Here is a 21,198-nt window from a genome sequence, read left to right on the forward strand (position 1 = left end):
AGCCCGACAATGGCCTTGTCGAGCCCTGGCCCTGGCTGAGTGGAGGATGAGGAGGCTTGCACCTGCCATTCCTGCCCCACTTCCTGGAGAAGTCCTGCCTGCACCAAGAAGGATAGAAGCACTGCGGGGGCTGGGGCTTAAAATGGCAGGGGTATGCATGCCCAACGATTTCATTGCCACCTGTGAATCTTTTAGGCTGTGAAGCCTGGAATCTGTTTGGGCCTATGCCATCAAAAGGCAGGTCTTGAATAGTTTGTTTAACTTGGGGGGGGGGGGAGGAGAGGGGAGTCCAGACACCTGCAGCCAGGAACACCTCCTCATGGCTATGCCAGAGGACAAGATCCATGCGACTGAGTCCACAGCGTCCAGTGAGGCCTGTAAGAGGTCCATGCCACTACCTTGCCCTCCTCCACTATAACCACAAACTCTGCCCTAGAGTCAGAAGGCACAAGCTCCTTACATTTCATCATGGAGTCCCATGAATTAAAATTGTATCTGCTGAGGGTTGCCGGCTGGTTAGCGATCCTCAGCTGGAGCCCTCTAGTCAAGTAGACCTTCCAGACAAAGAGATCCATCTTTTTGGAATCTTTTGGCTTGGGAGTCAGGCCCTGTGGCCCCAATCTCTCTCTCTCTCGTTTACCACCACCAGTAGGGCTGTGGGTGAGAGAATAAGTACTCGTATCCTTTAGAGGGTACAAAATACTTCCTCTCCTCCGCCCCTCCTTGGCTGTCGGGGGGTTGGAGGCAGGGGTTTGCCACAGAGACTTTGCGGTGGCTTTAATGTTTTTTATAAGGGGCAGTATTACCCTGGATGGCCCTTCAGGAGCTAAAATATCACCCATCGGGTCCTCCGACTCAACCACCTCCTTAGCCTGGAGCCCCATATTGTGGACAATCCTGTGCAGCAGGTCCTGTTGTGCACTATCATCAATAGGGGGCAGTCCAGAGGAGAAAGATCCCGCAACTTCTTCGTCTGCAACTGTACAGCCTTGGGACTGTTCCTATCTGAATAAATTACTTCCCATTCTGATGCAAAGACTAATTCTCAGACTAATCGGACTACTTAAGTCTGTTCTATTTGCAAGGGTAGAATCTGACAGGGATACATTAAACATGTTAAGTGTCCCTGCTCCTATTTATTAGTGTTTTGAACGTGTTTGTTTATCCCTGGCTGATGGAAGAAAGTAAAAGGTTGATAAGCACTCTCCATGGCTTAAAGTTTAAAAAGAGTTCAGTTGAGTAGAAGTGATGAGTCCCAATGTTAAACTGCTTCTAATGATGAACAAGAAAGGGAGGTTGGGGAATTAAAGGAAATTTCTCATCCAGAGTGTGATTGGGAAAAGTGCCCTAATCTGTTCCTCAAGATCAAGCTATTCCCCATCCATCCTACTCTGCATCCCAAAAAGGACTCTATTTGAACTAGTCATCCTTCCTTCACTTGAGCCTCCACTAGTTTTTCTGCCCCAAATGACTACATGTAGTTTTACTAGATATGTCCACATAAATATCAATGTTGTGTATGGTTACTTGTCTAATGTGCCCTCTTCTGTACCCAATTTATTGAATATTGTTACATTTTTTCTAATTTATAAACTTACGGAAAGTCAAGACAGATAGGAAACAACTATAAAAGGGAAGTTTTAAAGTTATCCAAAATATGCAGAAGATTTAAACATATAGTAATATTTGATACATTGATCAGTAAGAAAAACGATAAAAAATACATTATTTTCAGATACTGTGTAGGAGTGGTCTTTTTGTTTGTGTTTGTTTGGTGGGTGTGGCGAGATGGGGGTGGGGGAACCCGCATACCTGGTGAAATTACATGTACATTGCTGAACGTTCTATAACTTAAGAAGTTTTTGTGATTTAAAAAGAGTAGAAGCAGAAAGTAAAATGGAAAGATACAATGTATAAGATAATGAACTAAGTAATGCAGAGAATTTGATAACACTGTGGATCTTTCACTAACACTGAGGCTATTTCTCCTATTCATAGATTTACTGTCTCTTATCTTTTCCCATTCCAACTAAGGCTACCTAGTTTGAGCAAATACCCAAATTGATTTCCTCTTCCTTATAAATGAAACAACCCATGTTTTCACCATCCAGATGAAGCCCCTATTTAAACTGAATAAAAATAAATTTAAAATACTAACTACTATAATAAAACCACCATCATCATTTATCTCTGAGATAGTACTATTAATCCATAGTGCTTTACAAAGGAGTCATCATTTTCTTCATAGCAGAGATAGGGAAACTGAGTAAAGATGTCTCCTTCCATTTTCGGCATTCATTGTTAGCATACTATTAGGAACTACTGCTTACATTTTTTTTTAATGGGACCTATTTGGTGGTGGTGGAGGCATTTTCCTTTTTGAGACTTTATCATTCCATCATCAATACCTTAAAGAAGCCTATAATAAATGTGTAAAAAGCAGCGCAGGGAGCACAGCAAATTTCTCTCATAAGGTCATAAAACTATGAAGATCAGTGGAGCCTTAAATGTCTCTAATGAGAAAATATTACACTACAAAGGCACAGCCCCAAATTGTACTGACAGGAAATAATTTCTTAACAAATTAATTCTTAAAACACAGTACATTTTGTTTTATGGTTGATCTAAAAAGCATATTGCTTGCATTGTTGCATTTCAAATCTTGTTAAGAAATAAATAGCATAGACAACCTTAGAGAACTTTCTAACAAAGTAAAATTTATTAAAATCTGGAAATGCTGGCAAAAAAAAGAGCTTTGACTACTAAATTGTATTTTATAATTAACTATTTATAAGGAGACAAAAATAAAATATATACGAGTTACTTACCAATAAAGATAGGGCTTATCCTTATCTACATTAATATTGTTTAATGGATCCATACGAAACCAGGTGTTAAGAGTAAACCCATTTTGGTAAGGCCACTTAGCAATAGGAGGTAATGCAATTGCCTACAGAAAAGGAAAGAGTAAAAATTACTAATGTAAGTATGTAGATTTGCAGTGTTTAATCAAATACAACTATTTTGAAAGGACCCATAAAAATGACAATCACTGCACTATAAATGCTTTAATGTTTAATTACTCTTATGAGATTTTCTTGTTTTCAGTTCTCCAACTACATAAATTATATTAATGGAGGACTTGAGGAGATATTAATAAAATCAATTAAATTATATATTGAATACCTTACAGAAGGGGTAGAGTAGAAAATGCCAGGGAGTAAATTACTTTTATGGGTGTTAAAACACAAAATTCAACTTTTGACAACCGCAAAATCCATTTAAATGCCAGGAGCACATTATTCATACTAGATAACAAGACAAAAGATTCAACAAGTTACATTTTTTTTAAATATGCCCTGTAAGGATTTGAAAACACTATACTGCTGTTTCCATGGCATTTGAATTGATGTTATATAGTGAAGAAGTAGAGAAGTTTAATAACTGACTCTGAGGATAAAATTAAGTAAATGTTAGAGAGTGGCCTGTGTGGAAATCAAAGGATGTGATTTGATGCAGTGCCATGGATGCTGGTGTTTATGAAAAATTGTTTCATTTTCTAGGCTGTGACTGACTGAAGACTTTGGCTTGTTGTATAGAGATAATTAATACAAGATATAAAACCCTTCTTTTCTCAGTATGGTACCCACAACTAAAGCAAATCACTTTAATGGCTTTTCGGAATTAAACGTTTATGATACTACAGATTATTATGGCAAAGCCCAAATTATGAGTGCTTTCTTCAAACAAAATATAGCATATTTCTAGATAATAGAAATTAGGGAACATCAGCCTTCTGTACAACTATCTGCACACAATATTTTCTCACTTTTTGTACATGATATAAGAAAGTATATAGAAGGAAGTATTTTGATAGGTAATTAGGTCAGTTTAATTCGAAAACCAAACAGTCTACCTTTTTCAGTTCTATCAAGGTCATTTTAAGGAGTATGTTAGTCAAACAAACATTTTTACATTGGTTTTATTTAGTTTTTATCACTGATCACTACTAGGCATTCCCTCTGCCCACTCCAAAGCAGCCCCACCTTGGTGCATTTTCCCAAGGGACAGAAGAATGTGTGAAGAGGGAATGAGCAACAGCAAACAAATATGTATTACTGAACAAACTAGAATAACTAGGATTCCCTGAGCAGGGAAAGATTAATACATTTCAATAATTTAACAGAGAAAGTTTACATTTGTGGTATCCTAATTAGGGAATATAGAAATGGGCAGCAACTTGAAGGACTGCCTAAGAGCAGAATAGGTTAATCACATGTGACACTCCTCCCAGGAAAGATTTAGAACTGCCACAACTCCGACATAAGCTAGTATGTAATAAACTCAGTTTGCATGGGCATTGTAATTTATTTTCTTGTTTTGAAGGGATGGAGGAGGAACATCTGATACTACAAACAATAAGGGAATACAAGTAACGTATTATAGTCAGACAGAGTGGTGTGAAACTATACTGAATTCCTCGGGGAAGGGAGTTCCTCCAGATAGGCTCTACTATACACAAATACAGAATACCTACCACCTATTATTTACATAGCATCAAAAAGCATGCTATGTGCACACTTCTCAAATGTTCTCCATTTTGAACGGTGTCACTCTTTTTAGTCCCGAATACAGTAACTCCTCACTTAACATTGTAGTTATGTTCCTGAAAAATGCGACTTTAAGCGAATCCAATTTCCCCATAAGAATTAATGTAAACGGGGGGGGGGGGGGGTTAGGTTCCAGGGAAATTTTTTTCACCAGACAAAAAACTATATATTATATAGATATACACACAGGATACGTTTTAAACAAACAATTTAATACAGTTCACAGCTATGATGATTGTGAAGCTTGGTTGAGGTGGTGAAGTTAGAGGGTGGAAGAGGGTAGGATATTTCCCAGGGAATGCCTTGCTGCTAAATCAGTGATTTTCAAACTTTTGTACTGGTCACCCTTTTCACATAGCAAGCCTCTGAATGCGACTTCCCCATATAAATAAAAATACTTTTTTATATATTTAACATCAATATAAATGCGGGAGGCAAAGCGGGGTTTGGGGTGGAGGCTGACAGCTTGCAACCTCCCATGTAATAACCTCATGATCCCCTGAGGGGTCCCGACCCCCAGTTTGAGAACCCCTGTGCTAAATGATGAACTAGCACTTGGCTGAGCCCTCAAGGGTTACCACGTTGTTAATGTAGCCTCTCACTCTACAAGGCAGCAGGAATGGGGGGAGGGGAGATAGCATAGCAGACAGAGACAGACACACACCTTGTGTGTGGGAGAGAGAGAGAGAGATGCACACTGCCCCTTTAAGTAAGCTGACCCACTCTTAAGTGCATTGTCTTTTTAAGTGGCTCAGGAAGTTGAGACAACAGCTGCTGCCCCAGGCTCTCTGTCTCTCTCCGTCTGTGTCCTCACCCTGCTCTATATGGAGAAGAAGGGGTAAGTGGGGTGTAGGAGCAGGGGGGAGGGGGGCAACCTGACATTAGCCCCCCTCCATTTGCCCCCCCTGCACGGCTCGGGGAGCAGCTCCAAGGCAGAGGGCAGGAGCAGCACATGGCAGTGGGGGGAGAGATAGCTGCAATTGCTAGCCTGCTGGGCGGCTGCAGCACAGGGCACTTAAGGGAGCGGGGAGCTGATAGGGTGGCTGCCAGTCCACCCTGGTTCCAACAGGTTGCTCTTCCTGCAAGCAGTGGACAAAGCAAGTGGCTGCCAAATGACGTTAGATGGGAGCATTGCACAACTTTAAATGAGCATGTTCCCCAACTGATCAGCAATGTAATAATGAAACAATGTTAACCAGGATGACTAAGTGAGGAGTTACTGTATACCACAAAAGTTTAATTCTATTGTTGAAAATTCACAAATTCATAGAAACATAGGGCTGTAGGGGACCTCAAGAAGTCATCAAGCCCAGCCCCCTGTGCTCAGGCATGACCAGATATACCTAGACCATCCCTGACAGGTGTTTGGCTTAGAAACTTCCAGTTCCACAACCTCCATGTGAAGCCTATTCCAATGCTTAAACTATTCTTGGAGAATTATTTTTTCTAATATCTAACTTGAATCTCCTTTGCTGCAGGCCATGACCATTGCTTCCTGTCCTACGTCAGTGGACATGGAGAACAATTGCTCATCATCCTCTTTATAAAAGCGCTTAACACATTTGAAGACTTATCAGGTTCTCTCTCATTCTTCTTTTCTCGAGACTGAACATGCCCAGTTTTTTTAACCTTTCCCTCATAAGTCAGGTTTTCTAAATCTTTCATAATTTTAGTAGCTCTCCTGTGGACTCTATTTTGTCCACATCGTTCTTAAACTGTGGCTCCCAGAATTGAATACAGTACTTCAGCTGAGGCCCCACCAGTGCCAAGAAGAGCAGGACAATTACCTTCCACATCTTACAGACAACGCTCCTGCTAATACACCCCAGAATGATAGGGGAGATTACTTGCAACTGGAGGATAGTCAAGATGTATGGTCCTTATCTGTAGTCCACTGTGGGGTTACATATTGTGACAAAGTCAGGCTAGACGTCTGCTGGAAGTTAGATGCGTTAGCCCTAGAACTTCAAAGGTCCTCCTCCCTACCAGCAGAGACAAGGTTACCTCAGGTCAATTAGGGATACCTGAGTCCAATTAAGGGCTGCCTGAGGCCTTTTAAAATCCCTCCTTTGGTGAGAGAAAGGGGGAAGAGAGAGACAGACAGACAAGCTGCTGCCAGGCTAGTGGCAGCAGGGAAATAAGCTGCTCCAGGGTGAGAGGCTGTGCTCCTTGCCATAGGGGATACAGCCAGACCTGATTGCCTGCTAGGGGAAGGACTGACATTCCAGGGCAACCAAGAGGACAACACCCTGCATCAGCAAGGAGGCAATGAAAGGTATCCCCTTGGAGTTTTTTGTTTACAAGACTGTTTCCTTTTTGTTTGGTGGAGGATCATCCCTTAGGCTGACCCTGAGGCCTACCCTGAAAATATGACCAAGAGAGCACAGAAGGGGGAAGGCAAACCCTGCCCTGAGTGGGGCAGATTACCCCAGACCTGCCATCACCAGAGGGGGAAGTGCTAAGTCTGTCGAGATGAAGGAGATGCCTTGCCACAGTATGTGTATCATGGACCCGGAGACTGAGAATTTGAACATAGTCTGCACATGTGCCCTGGCTCACCTCATGCCTTTGACTGACAGAATAAATGGAGAGGTGGACTGACTCTTTCTATATCCTTCTCTACCACGAGTCAGATAAGATCCGAAGCAGAGGAGGAGAAGGGCTGGTAACGCAAAACAGATAGGAACCACTAATCTCAAAGAACCTCCAGTTACAGGTAAGTAAACTTTTCAAGTGATGGTCCCTATTTTATTCCCCTGTGGCTGATTGACAAGGCTATCTAAGGAGCAAGATGATGCAAGGATGTAGACAGTAAGGCTGAACAGAGTACCACCATCCCAAATGAGGCATCAGTAGAAGAGTCCTGCACCAGGACATAATGTCTTGTAAATTTGTGAATGGAGCTCCACATGGCTGCTTTACAGATGTTCAGGAGGAGTATTTTCTGAAGAGATGACATAGTTATTGCTTGCACTCTGATGGAATGAGCTCTTATCCCATTGGGGAGGTGGGGGAAGCTGACAGAGTAGAATGCAGGCAGAGATCCATTTGGAGATTCTACAGGTCTCTGGAGATGGCATGGTCTCTGACTCTTTCTGCTATAGTGATGAACAGCCTCAGGAATTTCCTGATTCGTCTTAATCCCTGTAGGTAGAAAGCCAAAGCCCGCTGAACATCAAGGGAGTGGAGTCTTAGTTTCTGTGTAGAAGCATGCAGTTTTGGGAAGAACACAGGTAAGTGAATCAATTGGTTATGGTGAAATTCTGAAGCTACTTTAAAGATGAATTTGGAGTGCAGACAAAGAAACCTCATTCTTATGGAAGATAGCGTGTGAAGGATCTGTCATCGCTCTAAGTTCGCCAACCCTTCTCGCTGAGGTGATGCCTACAATAAAAGAGATATGAAGCAAGTAGCTAAAGGCTAAAAGAGAGGGTTTTGTGAGTACTGACAGAACAAGGTTCTGGGGTGTAGGCTTTTGAATAGGTGGGAAGATTCTTATTAGGCCTTTCCACAGTATTGGTCAGTGGATATGTGAAGACCAAGTAGCCCTGAGAAAGTGGATGGTATGTGCTGATCGCCATTAAGTGGACTTGCAAGGAGCTGATGGGCAAACCTGATGTCTTTAAGGATAGCATATAGTCCAAGACAGGCAGAACATTCGTAGCCTCTGGGAGAATGCCTCTTTGTTGGGCCCAAGAAGAGAAGCATTTCCATTTAACAAGGTAACATTTTCTGGTAAAGTTCTTTCTACCATTGGAGAGGAAGTCTTATATAGCTGAGAAGCATGAACATTCTAAGGATGATATCTATCCAAACACCACGCCCTGAGTTGGAGGTGGCACATCTTACAGTTCCACTGGGTCAGGAGTTTGGGGAACATTAACGTGATGATTGTTGGTAGGGATGACATACATAAGAATTTGGGAAATTAGAAATGTCTGTGCCAGAAGGGGGCGATCAAAATGACCCTCACTCTGTCCTGCCAGATTTTGTGTAGAACTCATGGCAGGAGCGGTAGCAGGGGCCAGGAATGGTTGAACTGGTCCAGCATCACCCTGGGAGTAACGTCCTAGCACTCCTCTGGAGCAATATGTGATGCATTTCCTGTTTGCTTGAGAGATTCCTGGTTGGGGTTTCCCATAGGGTGAAAATATTGTGCAGTATCAAGACGTAGAATTCCAATTATGGTCGACTGCAAAATGTCTGCCATGGGACTCTGCAAGCACATTTTGCTTCCCTAGTAGGTAGGCTGCCATTAGAGTAATTTAATTGCCGATATAACACTTCCAGAAACTGGCTGTTTCTGCATACAGGGAGGCAGATATTGCTCCTCCTTGCTTGTTGATATAGAAGACAGTCGAACGTTGTCCTTCCTTCCATTCATCCACGCTAACATTGGTGAGCGCGGATGAATGCAAGGAAGGACTCACATGCCTTCTGTATGGCTCACAACTCCAAGATATTGATGTGCATCATGACCTCGTCCAGGCACAGTGTGGCTGTTCATGTGGATTCCCCAATCTAACAGGGATGTATCTGTAATGATGGTCCTGTCCAAAGAGGAATGGAGAAAGGGGATATACATGCATACCTGATGAGGATTTGTCCAGAGTAGGGAAGACAGTACCTTGGCCAGAAATGTCACCATGAGGGTCACAAAATGTTGGCTTAGGGAGTATACCGACTACAGCCAAGCTTGAAGGCAAAAAAGGTGGAGTCTTGCAAACCGGGTGATGTAGGTGCACACAGCCATCTGACGTAAAGACGGGCATGGCTTGACTGGTACTCGAGGGTTGTTTGTGATGTGAACTATGATATTGTTCATGGACTGGATCCTGTCTGTGGGCAGGTATGCTCTTGAGGTAATAGAATTTAAAGGATGCCCCAAGTCCATAGATTGTATGAGGGTGAGAACAGATTTTTCTATGTTTACACTGATTCCCACTAAGACAGGAGGTGTAGCATCATGGAAATTGATGCATAGGCCTCCCAGCAGGACTTAGCAACAAGGAGCCAGTTGTTGACACAGGGGAAGACAATGAGACCATGATGCTATTCTGTGGAGAGATGCCCTGTCCTGAAAATGGTCAGAGCCTACCATGCATCTGAGAAAGTATCTGTGGGCGGAATGAATGTCTATGTGAAAGTGGGCATCCTTCATATCAAGAGACGTGAACCCTTATTGCTGCCAACGTGACCATGCAAAATCTGAGTTTACTAATGAGATGGTGGAGGTCAAGGACTTGTCTCCAACCATCCTTCTTTTGGGGTAGCAGGAACCCTCTCTCTCGTCATTGCAGAAGGACATGTTTATAACTCCTTGCTGCAGTAAAGAGTTCACTTCTTGTTTGAGACTACTCATGAGAATGGCACCTGATGGAGGAGGTATGGGGGTGTTGGAGGAGATAGGAATGCAAACTATCTTATAGCCAGAGTGGATGACATTCACCACCCACTTGTCTGTTGTTACCACACTCGGGTTGTTGAAAAGAATGCTAGACAACCCACAAATGGTGTATGGGGGCGCGGGGGTGTCAGGAGGTGTTGGACTTAGAGTTTCATGGCTTGAGTGCCCATCAAAAGTAACTGAGGTGGAGGCTGACACAGAGATGCTGAGACTGTTGCAGAGGGTGTTGGGAAGCGGGACTTTTGAACACTCTCTCTCACACATCATGATTCGTAGGGTCTCTGACAGAAGAATTGCTGAGCCATAGATCGGATTTGGTCGATGGGCTATGTAAACATCCCCTTAGAGGCAGGCATGTACATCTCCACCGAGCAAAGAGCAGCCCTGAAATCCTTCAGGCTATCGAGGGATTCATCCATCTTCCGGGTGAAGAGGTAGAATTCATCGAAGAGTACGTCCTAGATACTGTCTAGGGAACCCTGATGCATGAAGCCATGACTCCCTGCATATGACATAGCTCTAAAAGAGGTATCAGTGGCATCAATTGCAGATTGGAGGGCAGTCCAGGCTATCAGTTTTCCATCATGAATCAGAGCTTGAAAATGAGCTCTGTCCTGTTGTGGAAGGCTGTCAGTAAACTCTCCAAACTTGGCACTGTTCAGTAGCACCCAGTAACTGGCTATCCTGAACTGGAGGCTGGATGTTTGGACCTTTCTTCACAGCAGATCCAAGCATTTGCCCTGTGTCAGAAGGAGTAGACTGGGGATCTTGCTGTCTAGCCCTTTCAGAAGTGACATGGACTACCAGTGAATTGGGATCAGGATGAGAAAACAAAAATTCTGCACTGTGGCCAGCGCCTAATAATGCTCAGCTCCCTCTTTGGGGGTTGGCATGCAAGTGGCAGTGGTATGCCAAAGTATCCTAGCTAGCTCCAGTATGGCTTCATTAATGGGGAGAGCTATTCTGTTGGGTCAAGAAGCATGTAGGATGTCTAGGAGTTTGTGCTGAGAATCTTGGATCTCCTCAAGGGGAACCTGCAGCTCTCCAGCAATTCTGCAGAGAAGGTTCTGAGACTGCCTAAAGTCATAGGGGAGGGGATGTGGAAGTCACCATTTCATCCAGGGATGACAACGGCAGTCCTGCTGGTTCCCATGCAACCACTGGATCTGAAGCATAATGTTCCTCTTCCTCTGTCAGATTCAGGGGCAGACCTGAGAGGGGAGGCAAGGGATGACGCCCTGGAAGAGTGGATCAATTCTGCATGGGTTATTGGTTCCAAGGCCCACAATATGGCTAGTAAGAGGGATCAATAGGTGGTTGCAGTGGTCCCCATAGCATGGGGTACCTGCAGCTCTGAGTGAGAGGCAGCGGAGGTTGGCCCCAAATGTGTGTGGGTCTTCTGAGTGGTGGAGAATATGTAGGGTAAGGAAAGAGCAGTTCATCCAATGATTCAGAATCTCCCGACTAGGAGAAGGCTGATTCCAGTTCCAGTGGTGGTACTCTCAATGCCATTGGTGATAAGCTCCTTCCAGAAGTTGATTCTCTTGGTGGTGATATTGTCTCCCTGGAAATGGAGGGGCCTGATGAAGGAGGGGATTCCAGATCCGGGAGAGCGAAAATATCCTGTGGGGTTGAAACAGATTCAGATCTCTCTGGTGTGAGAGGGGTTCTGCTTGTCTGACCCATCAAAGCCAGTGATAAGGGTGGTATCTGAAGTTGGTGGTCAACTCTTGTTGGAATTTGGGAGTAGCCAAGGATGATGGCACCAACAGAACATGGTTTGGTACTGGACTTTCTTGTCGTGCCTCTGGGACTTAGTACATCCTAAGTCCTCATGGGCTGAGCTGCAAGGCTTGCTTACAGCCAAGTCAGACTTCTCTGAAGTGGACTTTGAGGAAGAATTAATATCATGCTTATGAGAGTGTTTCCTAGCTTCCCACCATGGTGTCTGTGGGGGTAGATACACCCACAGCAGAGCTGGACTTCGCAGCAGGAGGTACACTCCTTGATGAATCAGGCCAATACACAGGGGGTTGAGAGTTTCCCTGGCCTGGGAAGGGAGGGGGCAGAGCAGAGGTGAGCTGGGGTGGGGAGAGGTTTCTCTCCCTACCCCGATGTAACGCAGTCTCATCCAATAACATGGTGAGATTTTTCAGCTCCTGAGGACCGCCTAGGAGGGGGGAGAAGCGGAGCTGCGGTGCGCTCATGGGGGGAGGAGGTGGCGGAGCGGAGGTGAGCTGGGGTGGGGAGCGGTTCCTCTGCACCCTCCCCCTTACTTGCTGCAGCCCCCCTGCGCCCTAGCTCACCTCTTCATCTGTAAAATTAGGATAATATCATCCACCTCACTTCACACAGGTTTTGTGAAAGTAATGTTTGTGAACCACTCAGATACCATAGTAGTGAGCACCATAGACAAGGCCATGAAGAAATAAATACATTCTATATTTAGAGCAGGTTAGTAATAAGGCCTAGGACACACACTGAATGAGGATAAAACAAAATATTGAATAGCTGCTCATTTATTGAGTAACACCCATTGTGTGCACTGAATAAGGCAGGGTTCTTGTGGAAAAATAGTATATGATCATGTAATTAGAGATTGTATCCCTAAGGCATATACACAAGGGGGCCAAATTAAGGTTGCATAGGCTACCTTAATTCTGGCATTTCTTAATTTTTGAGTGCTTGACTTTACAAGCTTGCTAATTTTCTTTTAATGTATTTCTGTGGGTAATATTACATATACAGTATTTTATATATACAATATATAATGTGTAATAAATGTACCAACACATACACAGAATGAATGTGTATACATGAGCAGGATAAAGTGTTTATCATTAGAGATTTGGATTGGGCATTACTCTCAAAGCTGCAAATGAGGTATGCTAGTCATCTCAAACAAGAGTTGACAAAACTTTTATACTCCACACCACCACATACTTTAATTTTTAAGTATCATATATAGCATAAATATGTTAAGAATTTATAAAAAATACTGGTATTGTTTTTCCTATTCTTCGGTCTATAAAGGTATGTACCTTAGTTACCATGAGTCCAATTTACAGATCTCAAGAGCCATACCTGTATAAATGATCTAAAGCTGCTTTTCTTGAATAAAAGTACCACATTTTGAGGTCAGAAGGGAGTGCATGCTCCAGCTGGTTACTGAGAATCATCTCTTTTCACCAACATACAGCTTCCAATTTAAGCCATGATGGTGCATGAGATATTCCACCTTGATCCTGTCCAGAACTGAAAATTGCTTGTCCTGGGACTATTTTGGAGAGTGTGGGAAAGGGATAGTACACAATTTGCAGGGGCGGGGGAGGAATGAGCAAAGTATTTATCTAGCAATTTGCTCTTAAAAACATTAGCAGTAGTCTCAGTGGACATTATTTAGGTGAGGCAGTTAAAGGCACATGATAAAAATTTAGAACTGGGCTATCACCATAATAATTGTGTATGCATGTGTACATGCACGCACCACACACACTTCTAATTTATTATATAGTATTAGCCTCGTTTTAATCATTTACTATTATTGTAAACTTTCTATTTAAAAAAACTGTTGCCCCCCAATACTTCTCTCCTAATCCATCTCATGCAAAATATCTCCTTTTACTTTTGACATTAAGTACCTTGGGGTATGGTATCACCTCAGTATTACGTCAGTTCTGCCAAGTTTCCCTGAACATCCAAGACCTAGTCTATTCTGAAAAAATTATACTGGGTAATGTTTTCCTCATTTCTTTATTAAGAATATCCAAACCCAATAAAGTAATGCATGCAAGGATGTTATTTTATTGTTCCCAGAAATAGAAGCATTTTGGTTAAAAACTTACTGCAGCACTACAGCCCGGGAAGTTGAAAAAGGTATCAGGACCATGTCTCTGTGGCATCTGATTAAGGACTGACAATAGTTTAACTGCATGTCTTGGCTGTTAAAACAACAGAATTGTAGAAATGTCAATGCAACCAGTTAATAGCGATATTCTATAGCTATATTAGCCACTGGATAGTTTTCAAACAAACCGGTAAATTAATTCTAAAACGGTTTTAAAAACTTTTAAAACAGTAATTCAATTAACAAAAAAAATCAATTTCATATGCCACTAGAGACCATTTATGTTAACCTCAGGCACTAATGCACTGACACTTAATACTTTATCTGGCCACAGCTTACCCAGATTCCATTTTCGCCTCGAAGCATGCTGAACAAAAGCTTCAACTCCTTGACAGTGATGCTGTAGCTGGCAAGAACCCCCAACATATCAACTAGAAGATCTTCAAAGGAAAATAAAGTTATTCTGAACTCTGAATTACACTGTTTGTCAAAGAAATTATTTGCAAGTACAAACTGAAAATGGCAATTTCATTAAAAGTAAACTTTATTCACAAATATTAAAATCAAATTGTTTCCTTAAATATTGTATAACAAAATATGAATTAAAGAATGTCCATCTTTCCCATAAAAATCATTTATGTTTAAAATACACATATGATTACATGCCCATTTTTAAAATTATCAGTTTTTAACAAAACAGTAAATAAGTACCCAAAAACAATCTTTTATATTTGCAGTTTTATCATAATGGGGTAGGAACCTATTGCTGAATATTTATCGCCTTTGTATTGCACATTTTAGGATGTTTCCTCATTCTTCTTGTAGCATGTTTCTAGCATGTGTGAGCTAAGATGTACACATCAGCATTCTTTGAACTGTTTGCTACATCATCTTGCAATTTAATTTCTCTGCATTCTTCTTTAATTTGGTACCCAAGTATGAAAACTTTAGATTTGACCACAATGCAATGCCAAACAATGGGGGGGGGGAAGGGGAGAAAGAGGCTCTGCTAAAGACCATCACTACAAGTGACAAAAATTACTATAGAATAATTAATAGACGACATATCCTCCATTAGAGCATTTCAAAAACCAAGAAACCTATACAGATAATAGGAACAAAAAAAATTCACTTTTCGGAGAAAATAGCATTCAAGATTAATAAATAGATTTTAGACTTTTTTTTAAAAAATGAAAAATTTATGCTCATTTTAAGGTTTTGGATAGTTTGGGGAATCCTGGTTCTTTCCATGCTCTCTTTGCTTTCCCTCAAAGCCCAATACTTCTAAGAATTGCTATTAGTGTCCTCAGGTGCCATTAAAGCAGGAGGAAGGATAGTATAAGTTGTGGCCCTCAGAAAACACAAAAGGCTATTACAATTTCAAGGAGCAGCTTCCAATGTACAGAGGATTCAGCCCAAACAGATTAAGGCAAACTAGAGCCCTTATCCACCAATATTTTAAACATGCCTCTACATCCTGAGGGTCATTCACTAGCCAGACATCTCCTTCTCCATAACATTCTTTGCTCTAACAAAACTCAGAATTTTCCTCTTCCTCCTCATCTCCAAAGACCACCTCTCTCCTACTCTGTTTCCATGGCTGGTTTGGGGTCATAAAACTGCCTGGGAAATAACTTTTCAGCTGCTAAGGAAGTTCACCATATTTCCCTTCAATTTACAAGAACATTTTGCATTACAGCTGGAGGATATAGGACGAGTTATAGCTAAAAGACGCCTAAACATTTTCTCTAACTAGCCTTTTTCAGTTGATCGTAACTACTAAACTTTCACTTTCTGAGCTGAAATTTTTCAGATCTTGTCTCCAGGATTTATTTTTTCTGAAAATGTGAGTGAACATTTTTTAGTCATTTAGTAGTTTGTAGACAGCAAAAAAACCCTTCTCTTTTAAAAAATGTGGTTTTGTCTGTGTTTAAAACTGCTCTTATACATCAGCAGGAAGGCGTAGAAACTTGAAATCAGTCTGGGAAATGGTGAGATGTGTGATTTCACAGGTCTAATGAATATCTATTTGATTTGTCTGCATTACAATAGTTTACAAATTGTACTTTAAGCATTTTTTTAAATGATTTCCTAATGTTCTAACAGCACTGACACATGGCACATAAGTACCTTTATAAAAAACCTTGTCTTAGTTGATGCACATATGCATACTGAATGATGAAGGAAAGCCCCTAGAAAGTTTTCAGGAGACAGTTATAGGACTGTAACCTAATTACAGGATCACACACTGTTTTTTCTACAGAACCACTCCCTCCGCCTGTGTGCTGGTTGAATGGTACGTGGGTGCATAGTAATTAGGAATAGGGTCCTCTAGATCCATGCATCACTTTGAAGTGAATTCCATTTGTAATTCCCACAGTATGCACTATGAGTAATCCACTGAAGCCAATGGATTTGCTCTGAATTTGTACCACTGAAAGAGCAGATTATAGCTCTCAATGAGCAAATTGGAGCATGCAGTGAATGAGGCCTCATTTAGTGCACAGGTTGCATGATGGACAATTGATGATGCACAAGTTCACTCACTGAACAGTGAAGATAAAAATTTAAAAAAACCACCTAAGCACTTATGGCCACTTTCACCATAGAGTCCAAGCGCCTCCCAAATATTTAAATAAAGAAATAATTTCCCTACCTGTAGGATAAATCACTTCATTAGTTAAGAGGGTTTTTGTAAATGTACCCTGCAAGAGTGGGTATGTGGGGTTCTGCTTGTGAAGAGCTTATTGAGGGAAAACAAAAATCAAAGAAATATTTTAGTTTTAAAGTGATGATGTGTGTGGTCTCTTTTCATCTTATGGGAGTCCACATCCATTTCCTATCAATGTTCTGCCTCATTCACTGCATACCATCCAGCCTGCATCCTGATTGCAGCAGAAGTCCTGAGGAAACAACAGTATTTGGTCTGGTAATTAAGGACTGTAACACGCTGAATTTTCAGAAAGGGGCAGAGTTGAGATTGCAAGTCAATTTTGGCCCTGACTTTTGAGTACTCCACTTTGCAACCTTAACCTGCTTCTAAGTTTGTTTCTTTTTATTATGTGTGTGTACTTTGAGGGGGTTTTTTTTAAATAGAAAAAGAAATTGTGTAATATGGATGTATCTGGTAGAGAGCAGAAGATCCCTCAAAAATTCCATTCATCTTCGATACCTATGTTATCACACTACCAACAGAACAGAAACACATTTTAAAATTCTTTATCATTCAAGTTACTACACATGTGCAGAGTATATTTTTAATAATCCCTATGATTACAAAATTAAAATAGATCTTCACTGGACCATCAAAATACATGTTCTAGCCAGGGACACACTCCCTGGCAATTTTCACATATCTGCTCAAACTGCTGCTGACTATAGAGCTTTTCAAAAAAGTTGCTTTTTATAATAGCAAAATTATTTTTCACCACTCCCCTTTTACTCAAACTGGGGTGAAGTGTTTTTATTCAAACTTAAAAACACAGCAACATCACATATACACTGAGCAAAAAACATTGAAAGGTTCAAGCCCAGGACTTTGTAAGTAATAAGCAAATGAAGAGTGCCCTTAAAATGCAAACTCTTTGGACACTTATTACTGGTATTGCTACATGCTCCAGTTACAAAGAGTTTGATTAAATTAGATTCATTTCTTCTTTTGATATAATTGAAGTTAGCTTAAACTTTTTTCTTGCTTGGTTTTTGATTAATAAATCCTGGTACTTACATATCACAAATCTTGTTTGAAAAGATTTAATCCATACTTAGTATAACCATACTAATCCACTCACCATATAGGAATGGCAATGTCAAAAAGCATGGCTTTTCTGAGGTTCTTGTCATTTTATGTGATACTAAGTCATAATAAGAATACCACACAGGTTTAACATGTATCTATAGTCTCGTTTTGTAAATAAGACTATAAATTATGGGGGAGAGGAGAGAAACCTTTTCTCCTTATTTTAATGCATTTCAAACAATTAATGTAATAGGTTTTACTTGCAGTAACTGCCACCTCATGTACACTTGTCAAACTGTACTTAGGGTTGCCAATTTTGGTTGAATGTATTCCTGGAGGTTTCATCACATGACAATCTTTAACGAAAGATTCATTTTTAATTCCTGTAGACTCCAGGGCAATCCTGGAGGGTTGGTAACCCTAACTGTACTTAATATCTTATATTTACACTATAAACAATCGAAAGAACCTTAATTCAGTCATGTAAGGAACAGCTTAAAACTTTAAAATAGCTCAGTTGTCTCTGAAGTAACATTGAGCATAGCATCTGGATAAGAGAGAACATGGCATTTCCCTTCATAGTTCATCTGCATGGAAGGCACTGGCAACACAACTTCAGAAGGAACTACCTTGTGCTTCCTTAAGTTTAGTAAATGGCTGTGAAGTTTAACTCTCACTTAATAAGGCAATCAGGTTTTCCACTGTTTTCAAACAGATACATTTCCAGGAACGATTTCTGTTAGCAGCCCAGCTGCCTCTATTGCATTATTTGGTGGGAGCAACTTTAGTTTAACTTTTGCTTAAAAATAGTAACTGTTTCAATGCTCAAAATTCAGTTCAAGCAACTTTCAAGCAGCTTAACCACCTGCAGCATAATAACTGAGCTCCTGGAGGTGAAATGGGTCTCAATGAAGGAAAGGCAACTGTAAACTGTACTTTGCGTGACAAGTTAGGCTAGCAAACACCAATTCAGATTTTGTTATTACTAATATACTATCCATAGAAACAGTTGGGTCAGAAGACTTGCTTCATTAGTTCTTACCCAAAACTTTAGGGACTCAATTTTCAAAGTTCTCTGAAGGAAAATACTTTATAGCTGTTAAGGCCATCCACCAATTATCTATCTGGTCATTATAGTAATCTTTTGCCCTCAACTACTGATAAAATGGCTTAACATCCCTTCCTGTAGTATAATCTTCAGATTGTCAGGGTATCTAGATGACCTGTGACAGACAAAGTTTCTGGGAAGGAGACAAATACCAATGGCAGTCATCCCACTTTTCAATGCAATTAATTGCAGAGAAATGCGTTCCTATGCAGAAGCTGTCATGAAGATTAAGATATTATTTCCTCTGCCATAGCATCTTCAAAATCTTAGCACATGAAATGGTTTAAGTAGATGGCAACCTCATGTATCTGAATTGCCTCCACGCAAATGAAGTCAGCTTTTTCCCCCACTATGAAGTATTTTCTATCCACTTTGTATATAGAGAATGGACTGGGACTTACTGTAGATTGCTGTCTCAACATGACACAATGTAGACAATCTTTTCTACTTGATTTACACCAACTTTGATCACAGTATTTCAGGAAGTACTGAGAGAGATAGAGCCATAGTTAATGAGTTGCAAGAAGGATACCTGTACTTTATAAGCCAGGTTGGAATATTAGGCCCACCACTATTTTGTGACTATTTTGGAAGAAAGTGGTATCAACGTCCTAGAACTAAGCAATGGTTTGGCCCTTGTTCAAAAGATCCTCACTGCATGCTTGGAAACAGACAATTACTATACCACCACATTTTTCACCTCACCATTTTGGGAAAGTGGATAGGAATGATTGTAGCAAAGCAGTTCTGGCACCATCTGGAGTCCTCCTGTCAACCTTGATCCCTATACATCAGGCTAGCTTAGGGCATTCGTTATTGTTAGGCAATAGCCTCCTGGTGATGATCAGCTATTAGGTACCCATGTTCATTCATTTTTGATTTGTTAGTAGCCAATGCCACCATTGACCATAAGGTGGTAGTGATACATCTGCAGAAACTGGAGAAGTAGAAGCAAAGCAACTAACTCTGGTGTGTCTGTTTCTTTCTTTCAAAGGTCCAATAGGTGACTCATCCACCCATATGGCTCTCTCATGAAGGGTCCAGCAGAGTTATTGTGGACAGGAATTAAACAGCACATACGTGGGGGTTTTACTAGTGACTGGCATACATTCTGAGCTGCAGTGCCATCAGAATTCTGATACTTTGTTTTTTAATCAGATCTGTAGAGTAGTTTCCACTCTTCCACTTTCATAGGAGCAGAGATAAAAGCAAACTTGCCTAAGCTCTCTCTTAAAAACCTTCTCTGAAATGCTGCTGATAGTCAGGAAAAAGCATTCTTTGTAAAATTAGTGGAGTAGGTATCCACTCCCTTTACTGATGAGGTATGCCAGTCTTTTATCAATACTTGCAACCTCATGGGTCTTTGATTCCCAACTGCTTCTAGATCCCAAATATTACACTGTCTTCTGCCATCTTCAGTTACTTAGGCTGTTTCTACTCTTTCCCTATATGTTGGCATCATCATAGTTGTATGTGCCTCATCAGAGTTACCCTTGAGACTATTTGGAAAGTGGAGAACTCAATGGCTTGTTTGCTTTCTTAGTGGAGCAGGGTTTTGTGAGCACATTACATTTACTGCACTCGTTTCTTATAAGTTTCAGTCAAGAAACCAAAATGTTAGTTTTTACAGAATAATGCCCTTTACAGGTAGAACTTGACTGCCCCTTTCCTTGTGTACCATTTTAACACTTTGAAAGGTTGGTCACAGGGCATATGTAATGGTGCATCTTTGGCCGTGTGACTATATTGATCTGCTACTGCTTGAGTTTTTGGTTCTTCACACCACAGAATATCATCTACTGGCTTAAGCATTTACTTGAGGGGGCACAAGACTATGCATGTTTCTCAGGGATGTTAGCAGTGGGTACCTATTACTGCTACTTAGTAGCAATATGATTTGATGGATAGTCTTGAATTATGAGCAGCAAATTCACTCAGACTGAAAAGAACAAATCATTTACTATTTTAAAACATACTTATTAGGACCCAAAATGTGCTAGGCATCTCACAAAGGCACTTACTCTGAACATATTAAATGGGGCCGTTTATGAAGATTTAGAATTACATTCAATTTTATATTTATTAAACCCACCAAGATTCACAAGTCTCAGTAAACACATTTTCACACTGCTGTTACCATCATCCTTTCCCCAGCTCCTCTCTTGATTATAGCGTCTTCACTTAAGGACTCATCTAAATTTAGAATCAAAATTCCTTTTGGCAGGTACCATATTATTACTTCTTCTGTAAAGCAGCTAGCACATATCTGGTCACTAAAAATAAAATAACCACCTATTTATCCTTTCACTTAGCAACTATTTGTAAATCAGCTAGAATTTATGGAAAGAAAAACTATTCAACCCTTCAAAAATTTCACTATTTTTTAGGTCAAGTACACTACTCTCAAACACAGTACTAAAATACATAAGATCAAAAAGTAAGTTACTGAACCCTAAGCTGATGAAGACAAGATGGCCTTCTGAATTT

General features: G+C 40.8%; 1 protein-coding gene across 14 annotated transcripts in view; it reads right to left on the reverse strand.

Annotated features, from left to right (window-relative positions):
* Window positions 1-21,198, reverse strand: part of NBEA (neurobeachin) — an 834,265-nt gene that overhangs the window by 672,915 nt on the left and 140,152 nt on the right. For all 14 annotated transcript variants that reach the window (XM_034758618.1, XM_034758629.1, XM_034758620.1 and 11 more), the window contains exons 3-5: window positions 14,204-14,304; window positions 13,863-13,958; window positions 2,829-2,950 (exon numbers count right to left, since the gene is read on the reverse strand). In XM_034758618.1, coding sequence (XP_034614509.1) covers window positions 2,829-2,950; window positions 13,863-13,958; window positions 14,204-14,304 — 319 coding nt within the window. The remainder of the gene's footprint in view (window positions 1-2,828; window positions 2,951-13,862; window positions 13,959-14,203; window positions 14,305-21,198) is intronic.

Source organism: Trachemys scripta, chromosome 1 (genome assembly GCF_013100865.1).
Source record: "Trachemys scripta elegans isolate TJP31775 chromosome 1, CAS_Tse_1.0, whole genome shotgun sequence".
In the NCBI taxonomy this organism is placed as follows: domain Eukaryota; kingdom Metazoa; phylum Chordata; order Testudines; family Emydidae; genus Trachemys; species Trachemys scripta.